We start from the raw sequence: 22,811 nt of genomic DNA on the forward strand, positions 1-22,811 counted from the left end.
GCATTTTGTCATGCATTTGTTAGACCACAACATGAGATGAAAAAAGGCACAGACAAGAAACAGAAGAAAGAGACATATATTTAGTCATTGCTGAATCCCCAAAACAACACAATACTAATGAAACAGTGTTGAAGTGTTTTGACTGTTGCATTTTAGGAAATACAGCAAAAACCTGACACACAGCAAGAGGCCAGAAACATCAATGAAAGGAAAGACCTGATTCTCTATGGAAAAGTCACTGATCTGAAACATTAACTTGGTGTTTCAAGAATTTCTGTTTTTATTTCAGATTTTCAGCATCTGCAGTAATCTATTTTAATGCAGTATGATAGAGGGACAAATGTCAAATGGGATATACCTTGTTGCTCCTCTTTGAAAAGCATTCACTTTGCATCCAGGTGAGAGAGAGAAAGAGAAAGAAAAAGAGAGCAAAAAGGTTTAATGCCTCATCTGAAAGACAGCACTTCTACTACTTTGCAGCAGAAGATTCAATTTTGTACTCAAGTCTTTAAATGCAACCTTCTCACTCACAAGCAACAGTGATGCTGCTGGACCAGTCCAACAGCTAAAAGCATTAAGTCAGAAGTTAAAATCATAAATATAATGAAGACAAGCCTTGCTGCAGGATGATTGTGGCTTTAAAACTAATTTGGGAAAAATCTATTGTGTTTCCTGCATCTCAAGCAATGTTAATGCACAAGCACCATTCTTCAGCTAGAGATACTGTCAAAATACTGACTCTATTGTGATAACTTGTTGGGCGTCACAGAACTGCTGGGAACTAATTTCTGGCTCGGGATAACACAAGGTAGTTCCTCTTCTGGTATACTGATCTAATCGAGATGTATTTGGCTAAATTTGTTTAAATGCATTTAATAACATATATGTTTGTACCTGTGTGCAATATGTTACAAATATTTTATACACACTATGTGCACACAACACTTGGTCCTACATTGCATCGCAAAGATGAATTAACTATGAAATTATATTTGTCACACTTTAAAAATTCTCACTTTATTACAGATTGTTTAAAGCCTTTTTTCCCCCTCTCCCTTACAGATAAATGCAAAGTAATTCACACATTGCTTGCACAGTGCTTGTTTCCTTGGAAACAGTACAGCTGGTGTCATAAAATTAATAACACAGAACACAAAAAAAATACAATACTGTGGAAAATACTGCTCTCCAATTGTGCTCACTGCTGCTAGTTTACCATCCTAGCATTCCCAATGAATAGGGCATCAGTTCATTAGTTTGCACTAAGCAGGGCTTTTAAAAAACTGCAGCTGAAGTGGACCTGGCACTCTTAGTAATCAGTACTCTCCATGGAAAGTAAACCCTTTAGGTGTGGCAGTGCCAGACTGAACTGAGCTGCAAACCGTCTCCCGAGTGCGTCAGCTGCAGAAGCAATCTGACTCACACTGTCATATTATTCGTACAGCTTCACTGTAACAGCAGAAAGCTCATAATGGAACTGTTCCAGCATCATTCACCGCCTACTAATATCACACTGAGCCTTTCAACAGAACAAGATGGGCTACAACGGCAGGAATAAATGCCACAGTCTGTGCTCACCTCAAACATGCTCGGCACTTGGATGCTCAATATTTTTAGACTGGATGGTTCCAACAAGGATTATTAAACATTATTAAAATGTATCAAATAACTGTATCTCTATGCTGGTTTTAAATGTAATTTTTTTTTATGCTCATGAAAATTATTTGTCCTTTGAATCATTCCATACCAGCAAAGTATTTTCCTTGCTAAGGATAGAAAGATGTATGCTGTTGAGACGACAGATTTAATAAAGTAATGTTCCCTATGTAGCGCATCACTCAATTGCATTTGGAAAGTTACGAAATTACTCATCTTTAAAAAGAAATCTTGCAAACACCTTTCTTTATTTTTAGCTCCAACACAATCTTAATATAATTTCAGAAAATGACAGACAACAAGGAAAAATTAATCTGCACCACTATCTGTTCAAATGTAGTCAGGAGAATTTATGCGCCCTCCTGCAGACTGCCTGTGTGTTCATTTCCAAATTAAAAATGGCACTTTGATTAATTACATTGAAAATAGTCGTTCTAATGACACACCATGGATTTTATAAAAGTGTTAAATAACTGAAAATACCAATTGGGGGAGGGAATCCAATTAATTTAAATGCATTTTTTTAAATGCAGAATTTGCAGGTTCAGCAACAGGTGAAGATTTTTACTTGCTTTCCCAAGTGGACCACAAGAATATCTGGGACCTTGTAAACATCTGCATGTCAGGACCTGTTCTATTGTCAATTCTCAATCTCTGACCTTCTCTTGTGGCTACAGTATTTATATGGTTGTTCCAGTTCGACTTCTAGTGACACCCAGGATATTGCTGGTGGGAAATTCAGCAATAGTATAATGCTGCTAAAGTTTCAGACTGATTATTAGATCTTGTCTCATTGGATATAGCCATTTCCTGCCAGTTCTGTGGTGTGAACATTACTTGATAGATATCCTTGTAATCCTGAATGTTGTCCAGATTTTGTTGCATGTAGATATGGAGTGTCCAAAATGTTGCAAGGGTATTGAACATTATGTACCCATGAATGAACATTGCCATTCCTGAACATATGATGGAGAGAAGGTCACTGATGAAGCAGCTGAAGATGACTGGGCTCAGGACACTACACTGAGGACATCCTGAGGTAATGTCCTGGAGCTGAGATAATTGGTCTCCGGTAAGAAGGACATTTTCCTTTGTGCTCGGTGTGATTCTAACCAGTGGGAAATGTTTCCTTGAGTCTTACTGACTTTTCTCTGGGCTGCTTTGATGTCACAATATCAAGCATGGCCCTGATGCTGAGGGCTTTCACTTCTACTTTACCTCCTGAGTTCAATGGAATCATCCCTGTTTTGATAAAGGCTGTAACAAAGTCTGCGGCTCTAATAAAACTCAAACAGAACATTGATGATAAGGTAGCACTGATAATTGGAGGGAGATAGTGACTGAATGATAATGTGACGAGGCTCCTAATGGTCCATGCTGATGCTCTGTAAACATGGGGTCAAATTCCTCCACAACAATTAGTAGAATCTAAATTCAATCAATAAATCTGGGCTAGTCTCATCAAAATGTGACCATCACAACTACCATCAATTATTGTAAAAACCCACCTGGTTTACTAATATCCTTCAGAGAAGGAAATCTGCTATTGTATCTATTCTGGTCTACCCTGTGGCTCCAGACCCACAGCAATGTGGTTGACCCTTATTTGCCCTCTGTAAATGTCTCAGCACGCCACTCAGTTGAAAGGCAATTAGAGATGGGGAATAAATGATGGTCTTGCCAGCCATGTTCTCATCCCAAGAAAGAATAATGAAAAAAAGAGTAGAGTAGTAAGGCAATTATTGGCTGGATTGGATGTTTTATTTGTAAGAACAGGACATAGCTATAACCAGCCTGGCTAGAGGCATTGCCAGTTCTGGAACACAAGGACTTCAATATTGTCAGAGCCCACAGTCTTTGCAATATCCAAGTGTCTCCAACTAGATTGAATACTGGTATTTGTCAGTGAGTCTGATTAAAGGTGGTTGCAAACATTTCCGCATTGTCTTTTGTGCTTATTTTCTGGTTTGTATATCATTGAGGATAGGGATATTTGTAGAATCTATGCCTCTTGTTAGTTTCTCAAATAGCCAATACCTTGCATGATTGGATATGGCAGGATTGCAGAGCTGAAACCTGATCACCTGGCTGTGGAATTGCTTAGCTCTATTCATGGAATATGGCTTCACCTTTCTAACATGCAGGTGTTGTTACCTTCAATGCGTTGACATCTCATTTATAGGATTAGTGGTGCTGGAAGAGCAGTTCAGGCAGCATCCAACGAGCAGCGAAATCGACGTTTCGGGCAAAAGCCCTTCATCAGGAATAAAGGCAGTGAGCCTGAAGCGTGGAGAGATAAGCTAGAGGAGGGTGGGGGTGGGGAGAGAGTAGCATAGAGTACAATGGGTGAGTGGGGGAGGAGATGAAGGTGATAGGTCAAGGAGGAGAGGGTGGAGGGGATAGGTAGAAAAGGAGATAGGCAGGTCAGGCAAGTCCGGACAAGTCAAGGAGACAGTGCTGAGCTGGAAGCTTGAAACTAGAATGAGGTGGGGGAAGGGGAAATGAGGAAGCTGTTGAAGTCCACATTGATGCCCTGGGGTTGAAGTGTTCCGAGGCGGAAGATGAGGCGTTCTTCCTCCAGGCGTCTGGTGGTGAGGGAGCGGCGGTGAAGGAGGCCCAGGACCTCCATGTCCTCGGCAGAGTGGGAAGGGGAGTTGAAATGTTGGGCAACGGGGCGGTTTGGTTGTTTGGTGCGGGTGTCTCAGAGATGTTCCCTAAAGCGCTCTGCTAGGAGGCGCCCAGTCTCCCCAATGTAGAGGAGACCACATCGGGAGCAACGGATACAATAAATGATATTAGTGGATGTGCAGGTAAAACTTTGATGGATATGGAAGGCTCCTTTAGGGCCTTGGATAGAGGTGAGGGAGGAGGTGTGGGCACAGGTTTTACAGTTGCTGCGGTGGCAGGGGAAAGTGCCAGAATGGGAGGGTGGGTCGTAGGGGGGTGTGGACCTGACCAGGTAGTCACAGAGGGAACGGTCTTTGCGGAAGGCGGAAAGGGGTGGGGAGGGAAATATATCCCTGGTGGTGGGGTCTTTTTGGAGGTGGCGGAAATGTCGGCGGATGATTTGGTTTATGCGAAGGTTTGTAGGGTGGAAGGTGAGCACCAGGGGCGTTCTGTCCTTGTTACGGTTGGAGGGGTAGGGTCTGAGGGCTGAGGTGCGGGATGTGGACGAGATGCGCTGGAGGGCATCTTTCACCACGTGGGAAGGGAAATTGCGGTCTCTAAAGAAGGAGGCCATCTGGTGTGTTCTATGGTGGAAATGGTCCTCCTGGGAGCAGATCCGGCGGAGGCGGAGAAATTGGGAATACGGGATGGCATTTTTGCAAGAGATAGGGTGAGAAGAGGTGTAATCCAGGTAGCTGTGGGAGTCAGTGGGTTTGTAAAAAATGTCAGTGTCAAGTCGGTCGTCACTAATGGAGATGGAGAGGTCCAGGAAGGGGAGCGAGGTGTCAGAGATGGTCCAGGTAAATTTAAGGTCAGGGTGGAATGTGTTGGTGAAGTTGATGAATTGCTCAACCTCCTCGCGGGAGCACCAGGTGGCGCCAATGCAGTCATCATTGTAGCGGAGGAAGAGGTGGGGAGTGGTGCCGGTGTAATTACGGAAGATCAACTGTTCTACATAGCCAACAAAGAGATAGGCATAGCTGGGGCCCATACGTGTGCCCATGGCTACGCCTTTGGTCTGGAGGAAGTGGGAGGATTCAAAGGAGAAATTGTTAAGGGTGAGGACCAGTTCGGCCAAACGAATGAGAGTGTCAGTGTAAGGGTACTGTTGGGGACATCTGGAGAGGCAAAAACGGAGGACTTGGAGGCCCTGGTCATGGCGGATGGAGGTGTAGAGGGATTGGATATCCATGGTTTATAGGTGCTGCTGTTGGAATGGTCTGCTAAACTCCACACTGAGTTGGTCTCTTGTCTCGATGGTAATGGTAGAGTGGGGAATAAGCTGGACCATAAAGTTACAGGTTGTTGTTAAATACAACACTGCTGCTGTTGATGACCCATACATTCTCAAGGATACCCAGTTTTAAACTGCCAAATCTGTTGTGAGCTTTTTCCATTTAGTACGATGATAGCGTCACACAACATGATTGTGGGTGTCCTCATGATTGTTTATGGATGGGATGTGGTCTCCATAAGAACTGTGTACTAGTTATTCCTGCCAAAACTATCTTGGATCAGTAGGTGGAATGAAAGAACAGTGAAGCAGGAGTTCTGTCAATTCCTCTCACAGTTGCTGTGGGTCCAGTCTGATAGTAGTGATGGTATTGAAGCACTCTTGGTTATCGACATTGAAGTTCCCACAAAAATACATTATGTCCCTTTATTATTTTTAGTGCTTCTTTCAAATGGTATTCAACATGGAGGAGGGAAGGATTGGTTATGTCATCCATGAAGGAATGGCTGGGGAGGCTTACTTCTGGGGGGAAAAATCTGCTCGTCATAGATCACTTTCTACATTTGTCAGAAAAGCAGTGTTGTTTTAGATTTTAGATTTCAGCTCATTTGGGAAAACATATTGCAGCTTTATCAGAATGTCTCCCTTGAGTCCTCAATAATTCCAGCTGCTCTGCCTGAGGCTCAAAATGGCACAGCTGTCAGTATTTGTGTTCTGGCTAAAGGTTCATTGCAAGCAATTGAAAGTGATTGTTATGGCATCAATTAGGATCCCAGGTCCACCTCTATCAGAATATAATGAGCAAATTGGGCCCAGGTACAATTTGATGTGTTCATTCCTCCCAGAGTACACAAAAAGCTCAAGGTATATGCACAGTATACTGTTGGGGACACAATCGAATTGTGTATTACTGCTGCTTTTTCCAACTGAATATACCAATGTGGAGATTTAATTAGCATCAACCAAACAACTTATGTGGGGGGCTCTGGTGGTGCAGCGGTATTGTCCCTATTTCTGAGCCAGGAGACTCAGGTTCAGTCACATGTAATAATATCTCTGATTAGAAAGTGTCCATAAGAACTAACATAAATCATAAGAGTTTTCAGTCCATCATGGAGTATATAATATATTAATGTCCAGAAACAAACATTTTCCTGAAGAAACATGAGATTCATCCTAAACAGAAATACTTTCTCATTTATTTTACCTGGATAACCAACTGCGATTCTAGCTTGTGAGTTATTTTCTATGATCCAACTAAAGCACTTTGAAATGACAGCCAAGTGACTGAATGATTGAGCACAAGTCACCTCCGTCCATCATTTGTAATTTAAACATTTCAGCTAATGAAGTTGAAATTTAGGTAACTTTTTTTTCAGAAGATGTTGAGTTATGGTGCACTCTGAGAAATCCTTGGTATAATGTGAATAGGGCAGAAAATGGCAGAGATACTAGAGCTTTTGATAAGAAGCCAAACAAGATAAGCAGTAGGAGATATCTTGACTTTGCCATGGGAGATGAGAGGCAAAATAATTCAGAATTTTAACTGAGGAAAACTGCCATGTCTATGCTATCTATGTTGTTATTTATCATTTATTATCTTTCTGAAAACCAACACACTTAGTAAAGGTGGTATCCCTCTATCCTGTCTCTCCTACCTTCAACTCCAACATTATAGTCATGATCTTCTTTGTCACTAGGACTGAAACTAGAAGATCAGATACTACTGCTATTTCCCTCTCGTTCACAACCTCCCCAAGCAAAACTTCCTCAAAAGCACTCTCTGCATTAGCCCTTTGCTTCTCTAGTTTCTTTACTTCCCCAATCCCTTCATGCTATCCCCAAGTTCACCTTGGCACAAGACGCCCACCATCTCCTGTTTCCTCAACCCTATTCCCACTAATCTGCTGACTAGGTAGCATCATTTCCTGTTAATATGTTAGCTGAGACAACTGACAGTTCTCTCCTTCTCCATTTTACATCTGCTATTATCACACTTACAAAGTTTAGATTGTCCCTCCTCTCCATCTTTGTCCGTCTGCAATATAGGAGAGGGTTAATCACACCAATCGTCTCCCATGCCTCTCCACTGCAGTTACTTGGGTGGGACTGCGTTTATGGTTCTGTTATTATTTATCCATTCATAGCTAGACAATAACTTCTACTCACTCTGTTACTTATGATGTCCTCTATGGATCTGTCCTTGCCCACTCCTTACTTCTCATCAATATGATTCCCCCGGTGACATAATCCGAAAACATATTAGTTTTACATGTCCAACTCTATCTCACCAATAACCCTCTCAACTCTTCCATTGTTGCTAAATTATCACCTTCTTTGTCTAACATCCAATAGTGAATGAACGGAAATTTCCTCCAATTAAATATTGAGAAGGGCAAAGCCATTATGTTAGATCCTCCCCACAAACTCCATTCCCTGGCTAGTGACTCGATCTGTCTCTCTGAGAGCTATAGATTTAATCAGATAAAACCTTAATACCAGAAATGAGTTTTCAATCATATATCCATGCCATCACAAAAAAATGCTCATTTAATGTGCTGTAACACTGCTCCTAACTGAGATCATCTAGAGTGGAAACTCCACCCAGGCTATTGTATCCTCTGGATTTGACTATTACAATGCATTAGTCAGGGACCAATATTCTACCTTCCATAAACTTGAAGTAATTCAAAGCACTAACTTGCACAATGTCCCCTCCATCCATTACCCTAACAGTTGGTGATCTACATTGGCTCCTGGTTAAATCAATGTTTAAGTTTTAAAATTCTCATCTTTACCTTCAAATCAGTCCATGCCTTTGTTCCTTACAATTGCTGTGATCCTCTCTGGCCACATAACTCTCTAACGTATACATGCTCATTTAAATATAACCTCTTGAGAGCATCCCCCAATTTTAATCTCTTTACCATCTGTGCCTATGGTGCCTGGTCCCTGAGCTCTGGAATTCATTCCATAAACCTCTTCACACTTTTCTTCCCTCTTTTAAACCATTGTTTTAAACTGAACTCTTTGAACAAGCTTTTGGCTATTCGGTCTACATGCCTCAGTAGTGAACATTATTTATCATTGGTGAGAATTGCCTTGGTTCACTCTATTTCATCCAAGATGCAAATACAAACAAATCACAAGTAATGCTTTTCATGCCATGTATTATTAGCCAAAATTTATTTTCACAATAAGAGAGATTCTTGAAGGGCAACAATATACAAGCCTAACAAAATCAATCACAATTTTACAATTATGCTTCGTATTGCATACCATCGGCTATTTTATTCCTGTGCACTCAGAATGGCTTCATGATTTTGCTGAAGTGCCCTGTGATTCCAATCATGAATGCAGAACTAATGCCAAAGGGGATACATTCTTCATTAGGATGTATTAGATGGAGTCAAATAAAGAGCCTGTTTTTTAACTGCTTACGATGCTGAGTTCACTTCCATTGGGTGGTACTGGTCTGTCTCTCATCCCATCTTGCCAGAGTCAGCATGACTGAAAATACATCATACCATACTTGCACTGGGAATTGGACAAGGGAAAAAGATCTTGGCTTACCTGTCTTGGAGATTTTTGCCCTTATACATTAATGAGTAAACATTAATCATTCTGTAATAAGATTTCTTTTGACATGAAATACAAATAAAGTTTCCACCTGCTTCACTTTTGTTTCATTAGCTTAGATTCAGGCTCGAAGGGCAGAATGGCCTACTCCTGCACCTATTGTCTATTAGGCAACAGGTTCTTTCATTGTTGATAGTATGCAAACTGAAATAAAATAAGTCAAAGAATTTTGCATCTTCTACAACAAGATATTCTGAAGTATTTCACTGGCAATTAAGCCTTTTTCCAAGAGTAGTTACAGGTATAATGTTGTACAGTTAATATGGCAGTGGGATAAAAGACCAGATGTCAATTTTTTATGACGTTAGGTGAGGAATGATATGTCCCAGGATGTTGGGAGAACTTTCTTTCTCTTTGAATGATGAACTATTTGATGAGATAGACAAAGAGTTGGTTTACTGCATATCAGAAAGGCAGTAAGACCAGCAATGAAATGTCAGCCCAAACTCTCTGAGGTGGAGCACCAGTCACAATGTTCTGACTCGGAAGCAAGGCTGTTATTACTGAACCACAGTCGACCCCTAACGCTATAATATTTAATCTCTTGTTCAACTGCTTTATTGATAGTTCAATGGTATTGGATTAAAGTTGCATGAAGTATCATATGAGATCCTATTAAATAGATTAGTTGGTAGTTGGTAGAAATTGTTTGATTTCTACAAACTAGATATTGCAATCTCTCTTTCGCTCTACTGTGCATTTTAAATTGATTCTTTTTAAGTTCCACAGGCCCCTATTGTGCCATGTGATTTATCAATGCTTTATTTTAAGAAATTGTACTGTATATTTTAATTTGCCAAAAATGGTGAAACAGTAAATAACTATACACGTGTGGAAGAAAATACATTATATAAATGTGTTATTGTCAATTACAGGCTTTAAAGCATAAAAACAAAACATCTGTAATATTTTATACTTTCCGAACCATTATCTTACCTATGAGGTCACTGCCTTCTATTGATCCAATGGAGTAGTTGGCAGGGCTAATAGGAGGTGTAGTATTAACACTGGCATAGCCTGCAGATGAACTGACCTCTGACTGATCATATACATGACTCGGCCTATATACCTCCTGCGAGGAAATCAGTGAAGTCCGTTGTTTTGGCTGTAAACAAAAGTAAAAACAGTGTCACAAGGCCATCAAACATCTTTATTGCATTATTTTCCTTTTTCATTAACCTGCAGATAAAACTGATTTATATGTGAGGGATCCTGAACAATACAGTGCAGGACTATTATACTTGGAAGGAATTTACCATCCAATGAGAACTCTCCGTTTTATTATTTACCACAGATACCTAATAGTCAGGAGGTGAGGTGAGATACAACTGAATTTTATCCTTAGCTGTTTCCCAGAAACCTGACAATAGACTGCTGTAGCATTCCTACACAGCTTTTCCTCTGGTCCATAAAGCAACATCTGACATTAATTCAGTGACTGGCTACACTAAGATTAGATTAGATTACTTACAGTGTGGAAACAGGCCCTTTGGCCCAACAAGTCCACACCGCCCCGCCGAAGCGCAACCCACCCATACCCCTACATTTACCCCTTACCTAACACTACGGGCAATTAAGCATGGCCAATTCACCTGACCTGCACATCTTTGGACTGTGGGAGGAAACTGGAGCACCCAGAGGAAACCCACGCAGACACGGGGAGAGCATGCAAACTCCACACAGTCAGTCGCCAGAGGTGGGAATTGAACCCAAGTCTCCGGCGCTGTGAGACAGCAGTGATAACCACTGTGCCACCGTGCCGTACCGTGAGATCAGCAACCATGTCTATCTGTCGATCCATGTGGCAATTCCGTCAACAACACTGAATGTTGCATTTTTGGGCTCAGCTAGTTCAAAATTATGTAAAATGTTATTAAACATCTATTATAAATTGGTCTCAACACCAGGGAGATGACCGTCCAGAAAGGTCAATGACTATTAAACCCCAAGGAGATCTGCTATGGGGGAACTGGCTCAGCACACACAATGTCAAGGTGATCAGCATAAATGAGAGAAAGAAACCCTTTAAAAAAAACCTTACAAACTTCTGTACTTTAGATGATCTCTCTTGGGAAAACCCTGCAGCTGACTATCCTATGTGGTGGCAAGCAATACAATTGGTTCAGCAATGGTTTAAGGACCATCTCGGTCAAATTTGCAACATTAATGTGTCCAGTGGAAGGCTAGGGGTGGCAAAACTACTGAAGCTTCCCCAAAGACCAACAATGACTACAGAAACTGTATGGACACGCATGGATAATCTTGCATCTACCTTCTCTGCAGCTTTAACATTGCATTCCTCACCCAGTTATAGAGTCTTAAAGATGTACAGCACAGAAACAGACCCTTCGGTCCAACTCATCCATGCCAACCAGATATCCTAATTTAATCTAGTCCCGTTTGCCAACAATTGGCCCATATCCCTCCAAACCCTTCCTATTCATATACCTATCCAGATGCCTTTTAAATGCTGTAATTGTACCCACCTCCACCACTTCCTCTGGCAGCTCATTCCATATGCACACCACCCTCTGTGTGAAAAAGTTGCCCCTTAAGCCCCTTTTATACCTTTCCCCTCCCACCTTAAACCTATGGCCTCTAATTCTGGACTCCCATACCACAGGGAAAAGACTTTGTCTGTTTATCCTATCCGAGCCCCTCATGATTTAATAAAACTCTATAAGGTCACCCTTCAGCCTCTGATGCTCCAGTGAAAACAGCCTCAGCCTATTCAGCCTCTCCCTATAGCTCAAATCCTCCAACCCTGGCAACATCCTTGCAAATCTTTTCTGAACCCTTTCAAGTTTCACAACATCTTTCCGATAGGAAGGAGACCAGAATTGCACACAATATTCCATAAGTAGACTAACCAACGTCCTGTACAGCTGCAACATGACCTCCTAACTCAATGCTCTGACCAATAAAGGAAAGCATATCAAATGCCTTCTTCACTATTCTATCTACCTCTGACTCTACTTTCAAGGAACTATGAACCTGCACTCCAAGGTCTCTGTTCAGTAACACTCCCCAGGACCTTACCATTAATTGTATAAGTCCTGCTCTGATCTGCTTTTCCAAAATGGAACACCTCACATTTATCTAAATTAAACTCCATCTGCCACTCCTCAGCCCATTGGCTCATCTGATCAAGATCCCATTGTATTCTGAGGTAATCTTTTTCGCTGTCAACTACACCTCCAATTTCTATCACTCTATGAACTTTGTATGGTATGATCTGCCTGTACTGCACGCAAAACAAACCTTTTCACTGATACACAAGACAATAATAAATCAAATCAAACCCAGATTATTCAGTCATGAGAGGCAGTAAGTTTACTTATAGTGGACTTTCTTGACTAACAAGAAGCCTATCTCCACCATTACCTCAACCATGATTTTTGTTTCATTGTTCAGCTGTTTTATTGAAACGAGCTGTTTTGTTGCAGAGCTGCATGAACATATAATAATTAAAACAATTTGTTCACTCTGGACTCAAAGCAAATTATTCTCCATCAATTTGTCAATTTGAAAAATCTTAATCCTCACTAATACCTCAAATGTTACAGCAATAATAAATATTGTGGTAACAACAGTGCCAACTGATAGACTCATTGAAAATGTCTGATTTGAACTGCGTGCAATTAACTGTCAAAGCAAATAGCAGAACAAATCAGAGGGGGAGGCAAAAAATCCTTGAACTTAGTTCAAGCACAACTGAAGCACAATTCCTTTTGGCTGGACTATTATACAACATTTAACAATTCACAAAAGACTTAAAAGCTCAGAGATGTGTTTGCAAAATTGGTTCATTTAAAGAAAGCAGTGAAAAAAAAATTAACATTATACGTTCTCTTTCGGTTTTCATTATGGCTGGCAAGAACATTATCAGAAATGCACACTGTAACTACGGCTCCTGCTGCAATCCACGTGTAATTTCCAATAGGGATTACGAAACAATGAAGAACTGTTATATTGTGAACATTTGGCCATTAATTTTAACCAGCTGGACTACCGCCAGACCATAACAAGTGAGAAGCATCGCGAGCTGACAGTGACAGGTGATGGTGTCTGGAAGACTAAGAAAATAATGCCTTTAAAGGATGACTCTTTAAGTTTGACATTGTTATTGTACATGTGATGGAGCAAGGGAAATAAATGATAATCAATTTAGATGCTGTGCAAAATGATCCACTCAGCCGTGTTTGTGCTATACAAAGGACTGTGATAGCAACAGAACAGTTTTATTCCGTGGTTACCATTCATCTTTTTTATGTAATATACATGAGGGTCATTTATTTCAATGAAACATTTTCAATTTAGTTTTCAGGCTTTTTCAAAGGGGGTTACTAGGATTTACATATCCTGAAAACATTTGCGGCCACAGTTCGCTATCATTTGGTATAGTGCTGACATCAGATTAAGGGTGGAAACCAACGTTGGACAATGTAGAAAAAAAATTGACAGAAGTGACTTTTTTTTAAAAAAAGGAAAGTTACATTTTAAAGATAACATGAATGAACCAAGCAAATGAAAAGGTAACATATTTTCTAAGATTTAATAATTGATTGTGACCGCAAGCTATGTGTGATACAATAGATACTTGTGTACACAAGTAAGTCAAGGTACAAAGGACAGAGCTTTTAATGGACAAATATGTGACTCTCCCCAAAATTGGGGAAGTTTAAGTTTGAGTTTTAAATGGACAGTTCATCTATCCATTCAAGACTGACAAAACTCCAATCCAAATGGTAAATTGTGGAATGCCAAACTGACCTCAAAGTGGCAGAACTTTAACAACTGAGAACATTCTTTGGATATTATTTGCAGAGAGAGTGAAAGGGATAGTAATACAATGAAAGTAGGGGCAAATGGTAAAATGGAATGGGAGAAGAGTGACAGGTAGAAACAAGGCAAGGATATTATAACATTCTAGCTCCATATTTTTATGTGCATGTGCCTTAATTTTCAGTAATATTTATATACAAAAGGAAAGTAGCAGCAAAACTAGCAAATGGAAAGAGAAAAGAGGCAATACTGCGAAGTGATCCTGATTTGACCACTGTGTCTGGACTTTACTGTTTTATATTACAACAGATATACTCTTAAAGACCTCGGCAAATAATTAGGGACTTTGATTTTATGCTTCCTCATGCATGCGTTTGAGCATGGGATGCAAGATCCAGTCAGTGGTTTTCTTGCCACCTACCTGCCTGCCAAACCGGTCTGAAATGTTATGGAAGGCACTAAGGGTGTCAGGTAGTTCACCAACCCATCCTTCGGTTTATTGAGGTAATTATGTGGATGATTAATGGACAGGAATAGGCCAGTGAAGGGTCTCATTCTACTGCTTGTGGAGGTCCACAGTTCGATGGATGCCCAGCACCTTTGCTTGACACTAGCCCAGACAAAAGAATGAAAGGACCCTTCTCTGCAGGCTCCCTGAGCCCACTGGTGACATTACCCCTCCCATGGTGATCTGACCCCCTTATCCTCTCCCACCTGAGATCATTCACCCCTCAGTGAGATCCCAGACCCTGGACATACCTAGGCTCCTCAGATTGGCTGGCACCTCTCTAAAGCAGGATATCTTCTTGTGAATGGGGGGTGGGAGTTCTACCTCAAATCAATTAACTTCCAGGATTAAATTGTCATGTAGCAGCTGTCAGAATCATTGATGTGCAGCATTTCAACTTTTTATTAAGGGGGTAGGGGCAGAAGTTTAGACCACCTTGTAAAATCCAGCCTGTATTAAGAAAACAAAAATCTTATTAACTGATCAAGAATGTGAATGAAAAAGATCTCTCTGCCCAATCAGCTGCACACATCCTAATTACACAAACTGCATAAGAAATGGGAGTGGCAATAGGTCTGTCAATCATTCAATCCAGCGCTGCCAACCAACAAGTTTATGGTTAATCTTCTACTCTAACTTGTCCTTCTTCCCAATTCCTTTAATATCCAAGAACCTATGATTGAGATTTTCAGCAGTGAATGCTCAATGATTCACAATCCTCTGGGTTAGGAAATGTCATATCACCTTAGTCCAACCTTATTCTGAGACTATGACACTATTTCTGGATTCTGGTCCCAGGCGAAACAATTTTTCAGCACCTACCATGTCAAGCCACTTAACAATTTTATATACTTCAATTATATCACGTCTCATTCTTCTAAATTGCGTGGAATATTGACCTAGTATACTAAACCTCTTGTCAGAAGACAATCTTTCACTTCAGGCACTAATCGAGTGAACCTTCATTTCACTCTACATAACACAAAGAGTGCTCACAAATTTGTTCATGGGTTATTGGAGTTACTGGCTGGACCAGCATTTATTGACCAACTACAGTTGTTCCTCGGGCTGACTGGTCTGCTTGGACCATTTCAAAGGACAGTTAAGAGTTGTTGTGGGTCTGGAGTCACTTATTTGGACTGGGTAAAGATGGTGGATTTCCTTCCCTGGTCTTTATAACACTCAACAATTGTTACATGGTCGCCATTAAACTATCCATTAAAACCAAGTTTATTGTTAAATTCAAATTTTAGCACCTGACAAATAATCAAACCCATGTCCTGACAGCATTAGCCTCGGTATCTGGAATACTAATCCAATAACAATGCCACTATGTTATCATATTATACATCTGAACACTTAAATGTTATGAGGGCTTCTGCCTCTCCCACCCTTAAAGGCAGTGATTTCCAAAGTTCCAAAACCCTCTTGCCTAAACCTTCCTTACCTTAAATCTATGCCCCTAGTCATTGATCCTTCCATCAAGGGGAACAGTTTTTTCCAGTTTGCGCCCCTCATAATTTTACACATCTCATGTCCCCCCTCAATCTCCTCTGTTCTAAGGAAAACATCCCCAGTCTGTCCAATCACTCTTCATAACTGAAACTCTCCAGCCTAGGCAACATCCTGGCAGCATCTCCTCCGCACCCTCTTCAGTGCAATGATATCCCTCCTATAATGTGCACACAATAGTCTAGTTGTGGCTTCGCCAATGTTTTATACAGTTCCAGCATAAGCTCCCTGCTCTAAAACTTCTGCCTAGACTAATAAAAGCAAGTATCCCATAACCTTCTTAACCATTGTCTTGATACCTTAAGGGACTGGTGAACAAGCACACTAAGGTCCCCCTGATCCCTAAGGTTCATTAGAAATTTCCTAGCCTTGTTTGTCCTGCCCCAGTACATCTCCTCACATTTATCTGGATTGAATTCCATTTGCCACTGATCAGCACATCTGAGCAGCTGTTCAAAATCCTCTTGTAGTCTACGGCTATCCTTCTCACTATTTACCACTGCTAGCAACTTTTATTGCCCACTAACTTACTGATCAACCCTCCTACATTCAAATCTAAATCATTTATCTGAACGATAAACAGCAAGGGCCTCAACACTGACCCTTGTGGGACATGACGACACACATAATTCCAGTCAGAAAAGTACCCCTCATCGCCCTCTGCTTCCTGCCACTTAGCCAATTTAGATGTAATTTATCAAATTTCCTTGGATCCCATTGGCTTACTTCCATGACAACCATTGAGTTGCCTCCTTTCCTGACTAAAAATGAGCTTTCATATTTGAAAAAAAACCTGTCTTTATTTTTCTGTATTTTTAAATTGTGGACTGAAATGCCGACAGAACTATTTTTAAAAAAACCAAAGATTGCTGAAGGATTATTGCACATTTCTGAAAGCAAGGAGCCTGCCACTCCTTGTAAGCACTGTTTCCACAGCTGCTGGAGCCAACAGTCTGTGTAAGTGGTGATTCAGCTGACAAGAGGTAGCTGATTGGCTGGTGGACTGGTGACCAGTTACTGATGACACAGGTCTTCGGCCTGCCAAAAACTATATGATTGGTTCTCAGGTAGCTTATCAACTTAGGACTATGAACAGGATTTTAGAAACTCATTAGGTCCTCCACCAGCTCAGGACTTTTCTCTGTTCTCTACAGTAAAAGCTACTTTAAGCTTGAAGAAATCAATTTTATTTTTTCAGCAGTTGCAATAAACTGTGGCTTTTAATTAATGAGTCAGAGATCTTTTATAAGTGTGATCAAGTCACCCCATGCCTCCTGCAAACCAGTGGAAGCACCTGAAGGAAGACTGAGAAGCAGCATTCTGATCAGTGCAAAAACCATCTCTTGAAGCCCAGTTAATTTACATCACCTCACACCTACTGCCCAACCCCCATTGACTTTATGTTACAAAATCCACATTCCTTCAAGATCCATTCACTCCCCATGTCCCAATTTGTTGGGCTCAGAAATTTTCTTCCATGTTTGCAGATCTTTGTCCCAATCTATTTGAGACCAATTCTTCCCTCGTGAACAAGCATGACGTCCCTCCATTCCTTTGGCATTGGATTCCTACACAATTCTCAGTTCATCATTGGCAATTCATTCGCTGCTAAGTTGTTGTTTTTACCCGTACCCTTGGTCTTTCTTCCTCCTTCTTTGGTTTAAGACATCTGCTCCTTAAGTATGCCTTTGCTTGACGATCCCAGATTTCCTATTGCCTTCCTGTTCTCCACTTTCAGTATTCATTATATTCTTCTCATACTTCCTTTTCTTCCATACAATAAATGTTTCAATGGTTATTGAACACTTGCGAATGGAAGTGGGTGACTCTCAATATTCCCACACTAAATGTGAACTAATCAAACCAATAAAATCAATAATATCCATAAAATTACCAGTTCTGTGAGCTCCCATTTCTAGAATTTTAAGAAATGGAAAGATTAGAACAGCAGCCCCAAGTGACACCCACATGTGTGCATAGACATAGACATAATGACAACATATCACATCTGCAGAATTTACAATATACTACCTCCTAAATCATAAACTTCTGTGAAATAATAGGAGTCAAATGATCCAAAGTTGAGTTAAACTAACAATATAATCAACCGGATCTGGCTATTCATGAAAATCAAACTTTCCACAAAGTTTCTTCCTTCTAAAAATTCCATTGGTTGAATTTAATGCAGCTCTTAGGTGACAGTCTATACTCATCTGTTTGAATACAAAGTGCTGTTCTACTTTCGCAATGAAAGCTTGTCAAAAAGGCTGACAGTTCTGGGAAATGAAATATGTTACCACATTATGCCTAACCATTATCCTACTAACAAAGTCTTGACTCAAGAATACTTAAATACAGTGGAGAACTTCAGCTGCATAATCCCAGTTTAACCTTGATGTCAATAACATGTGACTTACTGATGGCAAAGTTCTGTTTATCACTTCATACTGGCAGTCTCTATAGTACCATATTAATACTAATTATTGCTAAACTTGAGAATAGTTTTATTCTGAGAATTTAGACTAATCTGTATTTAAAACCTTTTGGAAAGATAGTTGGTCAGATAAGATTCAAACCCAAAATGTGAGCACACTGTAACAGAGCATAGAGGTTGCCACTGAACACATTTGTTTTGTTTATAAATTGAAAGGATTTTAATTTCTGAAGAATGGGAAGGTGATAGACATTTATATCATAGTTTTAGCCTTCATGTCTGGTCTCTAGTTTCACTAAGCTGCTGCATCTGAGAAGGCTAACAGGAATATTTTTAAGGTGAGAGGAGGATTATTTTAAAAAGACGTGAGATGCGATTTTTATTTTACACAGAGAATGGGTTTGTGTGTGAAATGAACGTCCAGACGAAGTGGTCAATGCAGGTACAGTTACAACATTTAGAGAAGTACATGGATTAGCAATGTTTTGAGGGATATGGGCCAAGCGCAGGTAGGTGGGACTAGTTTAGTTTGGGATAATGGTCGGCATGGACTGGTGAGAATGAAGAGTCTGTTTCTGTGCTGTAAGACTTTGACTCTATGAGCTGCTTCATACCAGAGTTCTGGTTGTAGCACTAATCTACAAGGCAGCAAACAGTTTTATTGATTACTCCCTGTTTAGTCCTCTTACTGCCATGTAGGCCAAATGATTTTTAGTTCGCAGAATAGCACCACTGAGATCAAGAACTATCTGAGATGAGGGATTCATCTAACTGTTTGAGGGCTCTATGGCATAGTGCCCTTAAAGCACAATGTAATAGAGGATTTAATTGCATTAATCAATGCAGCAAAATGTTACAAATAAATACGGTAAGAGAAATTCTCTGAACAAAAATTACTCTATCTGCCAAATATCAGGGTATACCACAGAATCAAGGTTATGTGGGCGGTAGGGGATGGCGTTGCTTTTTTTTAAGGTTGTGTGGAATAACCTTTTCAAATTGCTCAACATAAGAAAGGGCACCAAAGTACTACAAGGCAAGCACTCGAACATACCTCAGCAAGAGACTGGAAGAACGTGAGTATTGCTGAGAAGATAAATTGTATTGAAGCTTTTCATCTTGCACTCATCAGGGCAATTCACAAGAAACCATAGTACAAAGGAAAAACAACATTGACTGTGGGAAGACAGATTAGTTGGTAAGTGGTCTCTGATTGATCAAGGTGTTGCCATGGGGAATGCACTAGTTAGAAGATGACAGGCAGTCGTTTGGTCCAGATCAGAATCCTATCATTGCATACTGCTTATGCTATTTGGCACACAAATAGTCCTGTGCTGTAGCTTCACCAGGTTATTGCCTGACATGCCTTACTGTACTCTTCCTTGGACCAGAGTTGATATCCTGGCTTTATGCCAATGCTAGAGCAGGGATTATGCTGGACCATAAGGTTAAAGATTGCGGTTGATTAAGTTCAGCTGCTGCTGATGGTGCACGGTAGCTTGTGCAGCCCGGGTTTAAATTGCTCAATCTATTCAGAATCTGTCCCATTTAACATGGTGAGTCACACACAACACGATGGAAGGTATCTTCAATGTGAAGCCAGGACTTTGGCTCCATAATGACTGCATCTGTGACAGACAGATTGATGAGAATGAGGTAAAGTCTTTTCCCCATTTTGATTCCCTCACCACCAGCCCAATGACAGGTCTGGTAAGTACTCATGCTACCAAGCCACTTTTGGTGAAGGACATTGGAGTCAGCTACCCAGAGTACATTCTGTGCATTTGCAAGTTAACTTGGAGGAATGTTGGTTCATCATCTAAGGGATGGGTAGTAGATGGTAATCAACAGGAGATTTTTTTTGTACATTTAGCCTGATGCCATGAGACTTCATGACATCCAGACCGAAAGCTGAGGATTACCATAATACCACCCCCAACCTCCCCCATTCAACTGCTCCCCCCATCTCCCCACCCTCACCCCCACCCCTGCTCTACCACCTCCAGATGATGGGATGGGACATACATAGGGATGTTGATGGTGGGTCTGGGACATCGTCATACTCATACGCTCATACCTTACAGACAATGTCAAACTGTTCCTTGACTAGTCTATGAGACAGTTCTTTCTGTTTTGGCCCTAGCCCCCAGCAAGGGCTTTGAAGGGTCGACAGGGTTTGTTTTACCATTATTGTTTACAGTGCCAAGATTAATACCAGATGGTTAATTCAGTTTCATTCCCTGCTTTAGGCTTGTAATGGTTGTAATACAACTGAAGAGTTTTCTGGCTCATTTTAGAGAGCAGTTAAGAGTCAACCACGTTGCTGTGAGGCAGGAGTCACCTGCAAGCCAGACCGGTTAAGGATGGCAGCTTTCCTTCCCTAAAGGATATCCATGAACCAAATGGGTTTTATAATAATCGATAATTGGTTACCACATTACCTTTAGACTAGTTCATTCCAGATTTTAATTCCATTCAAATCTCACCATCTTGGTTCAAGGCTTTTAGATGTAAAATTCAATACAGGGAGAAAAGTGAGAATCTCTCATGAAACATTATCTTTGTTCAACTGGCAAAATAAGGGTCTAATTTGGCTTTGCTTAAAGCCTGGCATCCTAGGGAACCACTTCATGTACCAATATGGTGGGATCAGCCAAGCTTCAGACCATTACTGGCTGTGTCTGTAGATAGAATCATTGTGTCATGACAGCACAGAAAGAGACACTTCAGTCCAACTCATCCCAGCCAACTAACTTTCCCAAATTAAACTAGTCTCATTATTTATGTTTGGCCCATATCCCTCTGAATCTTTCCTATTCATGTACTGTCAAAACGTCTTTTAAATATTGTAACTGTACCGCATCTACCACTTCCTCTGGCTGTTGATTCTACATACAAACCACCTTGTGTGTGAAAAGATTGCCCCTCAGGTCCCTTTCATATATTTCTCCTCTCACCATAAAAAAACTCTCTAGTTTTGAACTCCCCTACCCTACGGAAAAGACCTTTGCCATTCACCTTATCTATGGACCTCATGATTTACTGAACCTCTGTAAAGTCACCCTTCAACCCCGAAGAAAAGTCCCAGCCGATCCAGCCTCTCGTTATAACTCAAACTCTCCAGTTCCAGCAATATTCTGGTAAATCTCTTCTGAAACCTCTCCCATTTAACATAATGCTTCTGACAACAAAGCAACCAGAACTGTACAGAGTACTTCAAAAGTAGTCTCACCAATCTCCTGTACAACCTCAACATGATGTCCCAACTCCTACAGTCTGAGCAATAAAGCCAAGCATGCTAAATGCCTTCTTAACCCTATCTATGTGGCGTATGAAAATTTCACAGGAAGAATGAAGAGAAAGGGAAGAGGTCAGTGATGCTGCAGATGTGAGAGTATGTTATCTTACTAGCAAAACATATGAAAGATAACTTGCATTTTCATTGCCTGAGAGTAAGCTGGTGTAGCAGATGGAATGCCAATTGCAGAGTCCACATCCGTATGAGGCAAAGGCATCAAATAGTGGTCTGTCTGTCTGTCAATATACATCACCCACCTGTATGTGACTGCACTGAAGGTGAGTAGCGCCCATAATGCTCTATCTACAAATAAAAAGCTCAGGCCATTTCAGAAATGAGAGATTTCAGTAACAGTTAATCCAGGAGAGGATTTGGCTGAATACAACCCTCCCACATATGTAATCATCAAGCAGGCAGGCTGGCAGTGTCTTATGCACACAGTCATTTGATAATTCAGTAACCCACAGTCTCTCATTCATCCCACGCATACGCCTACAGTTAATCACCTGAACAATCACTAACCTATAGCCATCCACCACTTTCCTAATACCCAGCCGTCTACAAATCTACCCTGTTATGCAAATCAGTAAAAAAATATTTCCTATGCAAACACATTTGTCAATTTATTGTTGCTGAGATAACAGGGCAAATATAGAATCACCAAGGAAATAACTAACTTGTCTGTGAACGAATTAAAGTTCATTCAGTAAAACACAGATTGTTTTTGACCTGAGAGATGCCCAAGTTGGGTTATAAGATGCATCTAATCTGCAGTATGATTCTGTCACCTGCTGATGCACTAATTACAATGCTATATAGTCAGAAGCCAAAGGTTCAATCTGCCATTCGACAGTGTCATCTGTCTTGACCACTTCAGAGAAGGAAAACTCTTCAGCGCAAGCGAAAAGGTTGAAGAATTGCAGGTCAATCATTCTTTGGCTACTGATTGACCAATGAAGTAAAGGGGATTGGCTTAAAGTGTTATGGGAATAGTATGGGCAGAAGGCATGTGTTCAATCAGTCAAGCAGGTGTGATGGGCTGAATGGCCTACTCCTGTTCCTAAGTTTCTATTGGCTC

At 40.7% G+C, this 22,811-nt stretch overlaps 1 protein-coding gene across 14 annotated transcripts in view; it reads right to left on the minus strand.

Moving 5' to 3' along the window:
* anks1b (ankyrin repeat and sterile alpha motif domain containing 1B) overlaps nucleotides 1-22,811 on the minus strand; it is an 810,941-nt gene that overhangs the window by 132,438 nt on the left and 655,692 nt on the right. For all 14 annotated transcript variants that reach the window (XM_072562474.1, XM_072562483.1, XM_072562481.1 and 11 more), the window contains one exon: nucleotides 10,133-10,301. In XM_072562474.1, the coding sequence (XP_072418575.1) occupies nucleotides 10,133-10,301 (169 nt within the window). The remainder of the gene's footprint in view (nucleotides 1-10,132; nucleotides 10,302-22,811) is intronic.

The sequence above is a fragment of the Chiloscyllium punctatum genome, chromosome 44, assembly GCF_047496795.1.
Source record: "Chiloscyllium punctatum isolate Juve2018m chromosome 44, sChiPun1.3, whole genome shotgun sequence".
In the NCBI taxonomy this organism is placed as follows: domain Eukaryota; kingdom Metazoa; phylum Chordata; class Chondrichthyes; order Orectolobiformes; family Hemiscylliidae; genus Chiloscyllium; species Chiloscyllium punctatum.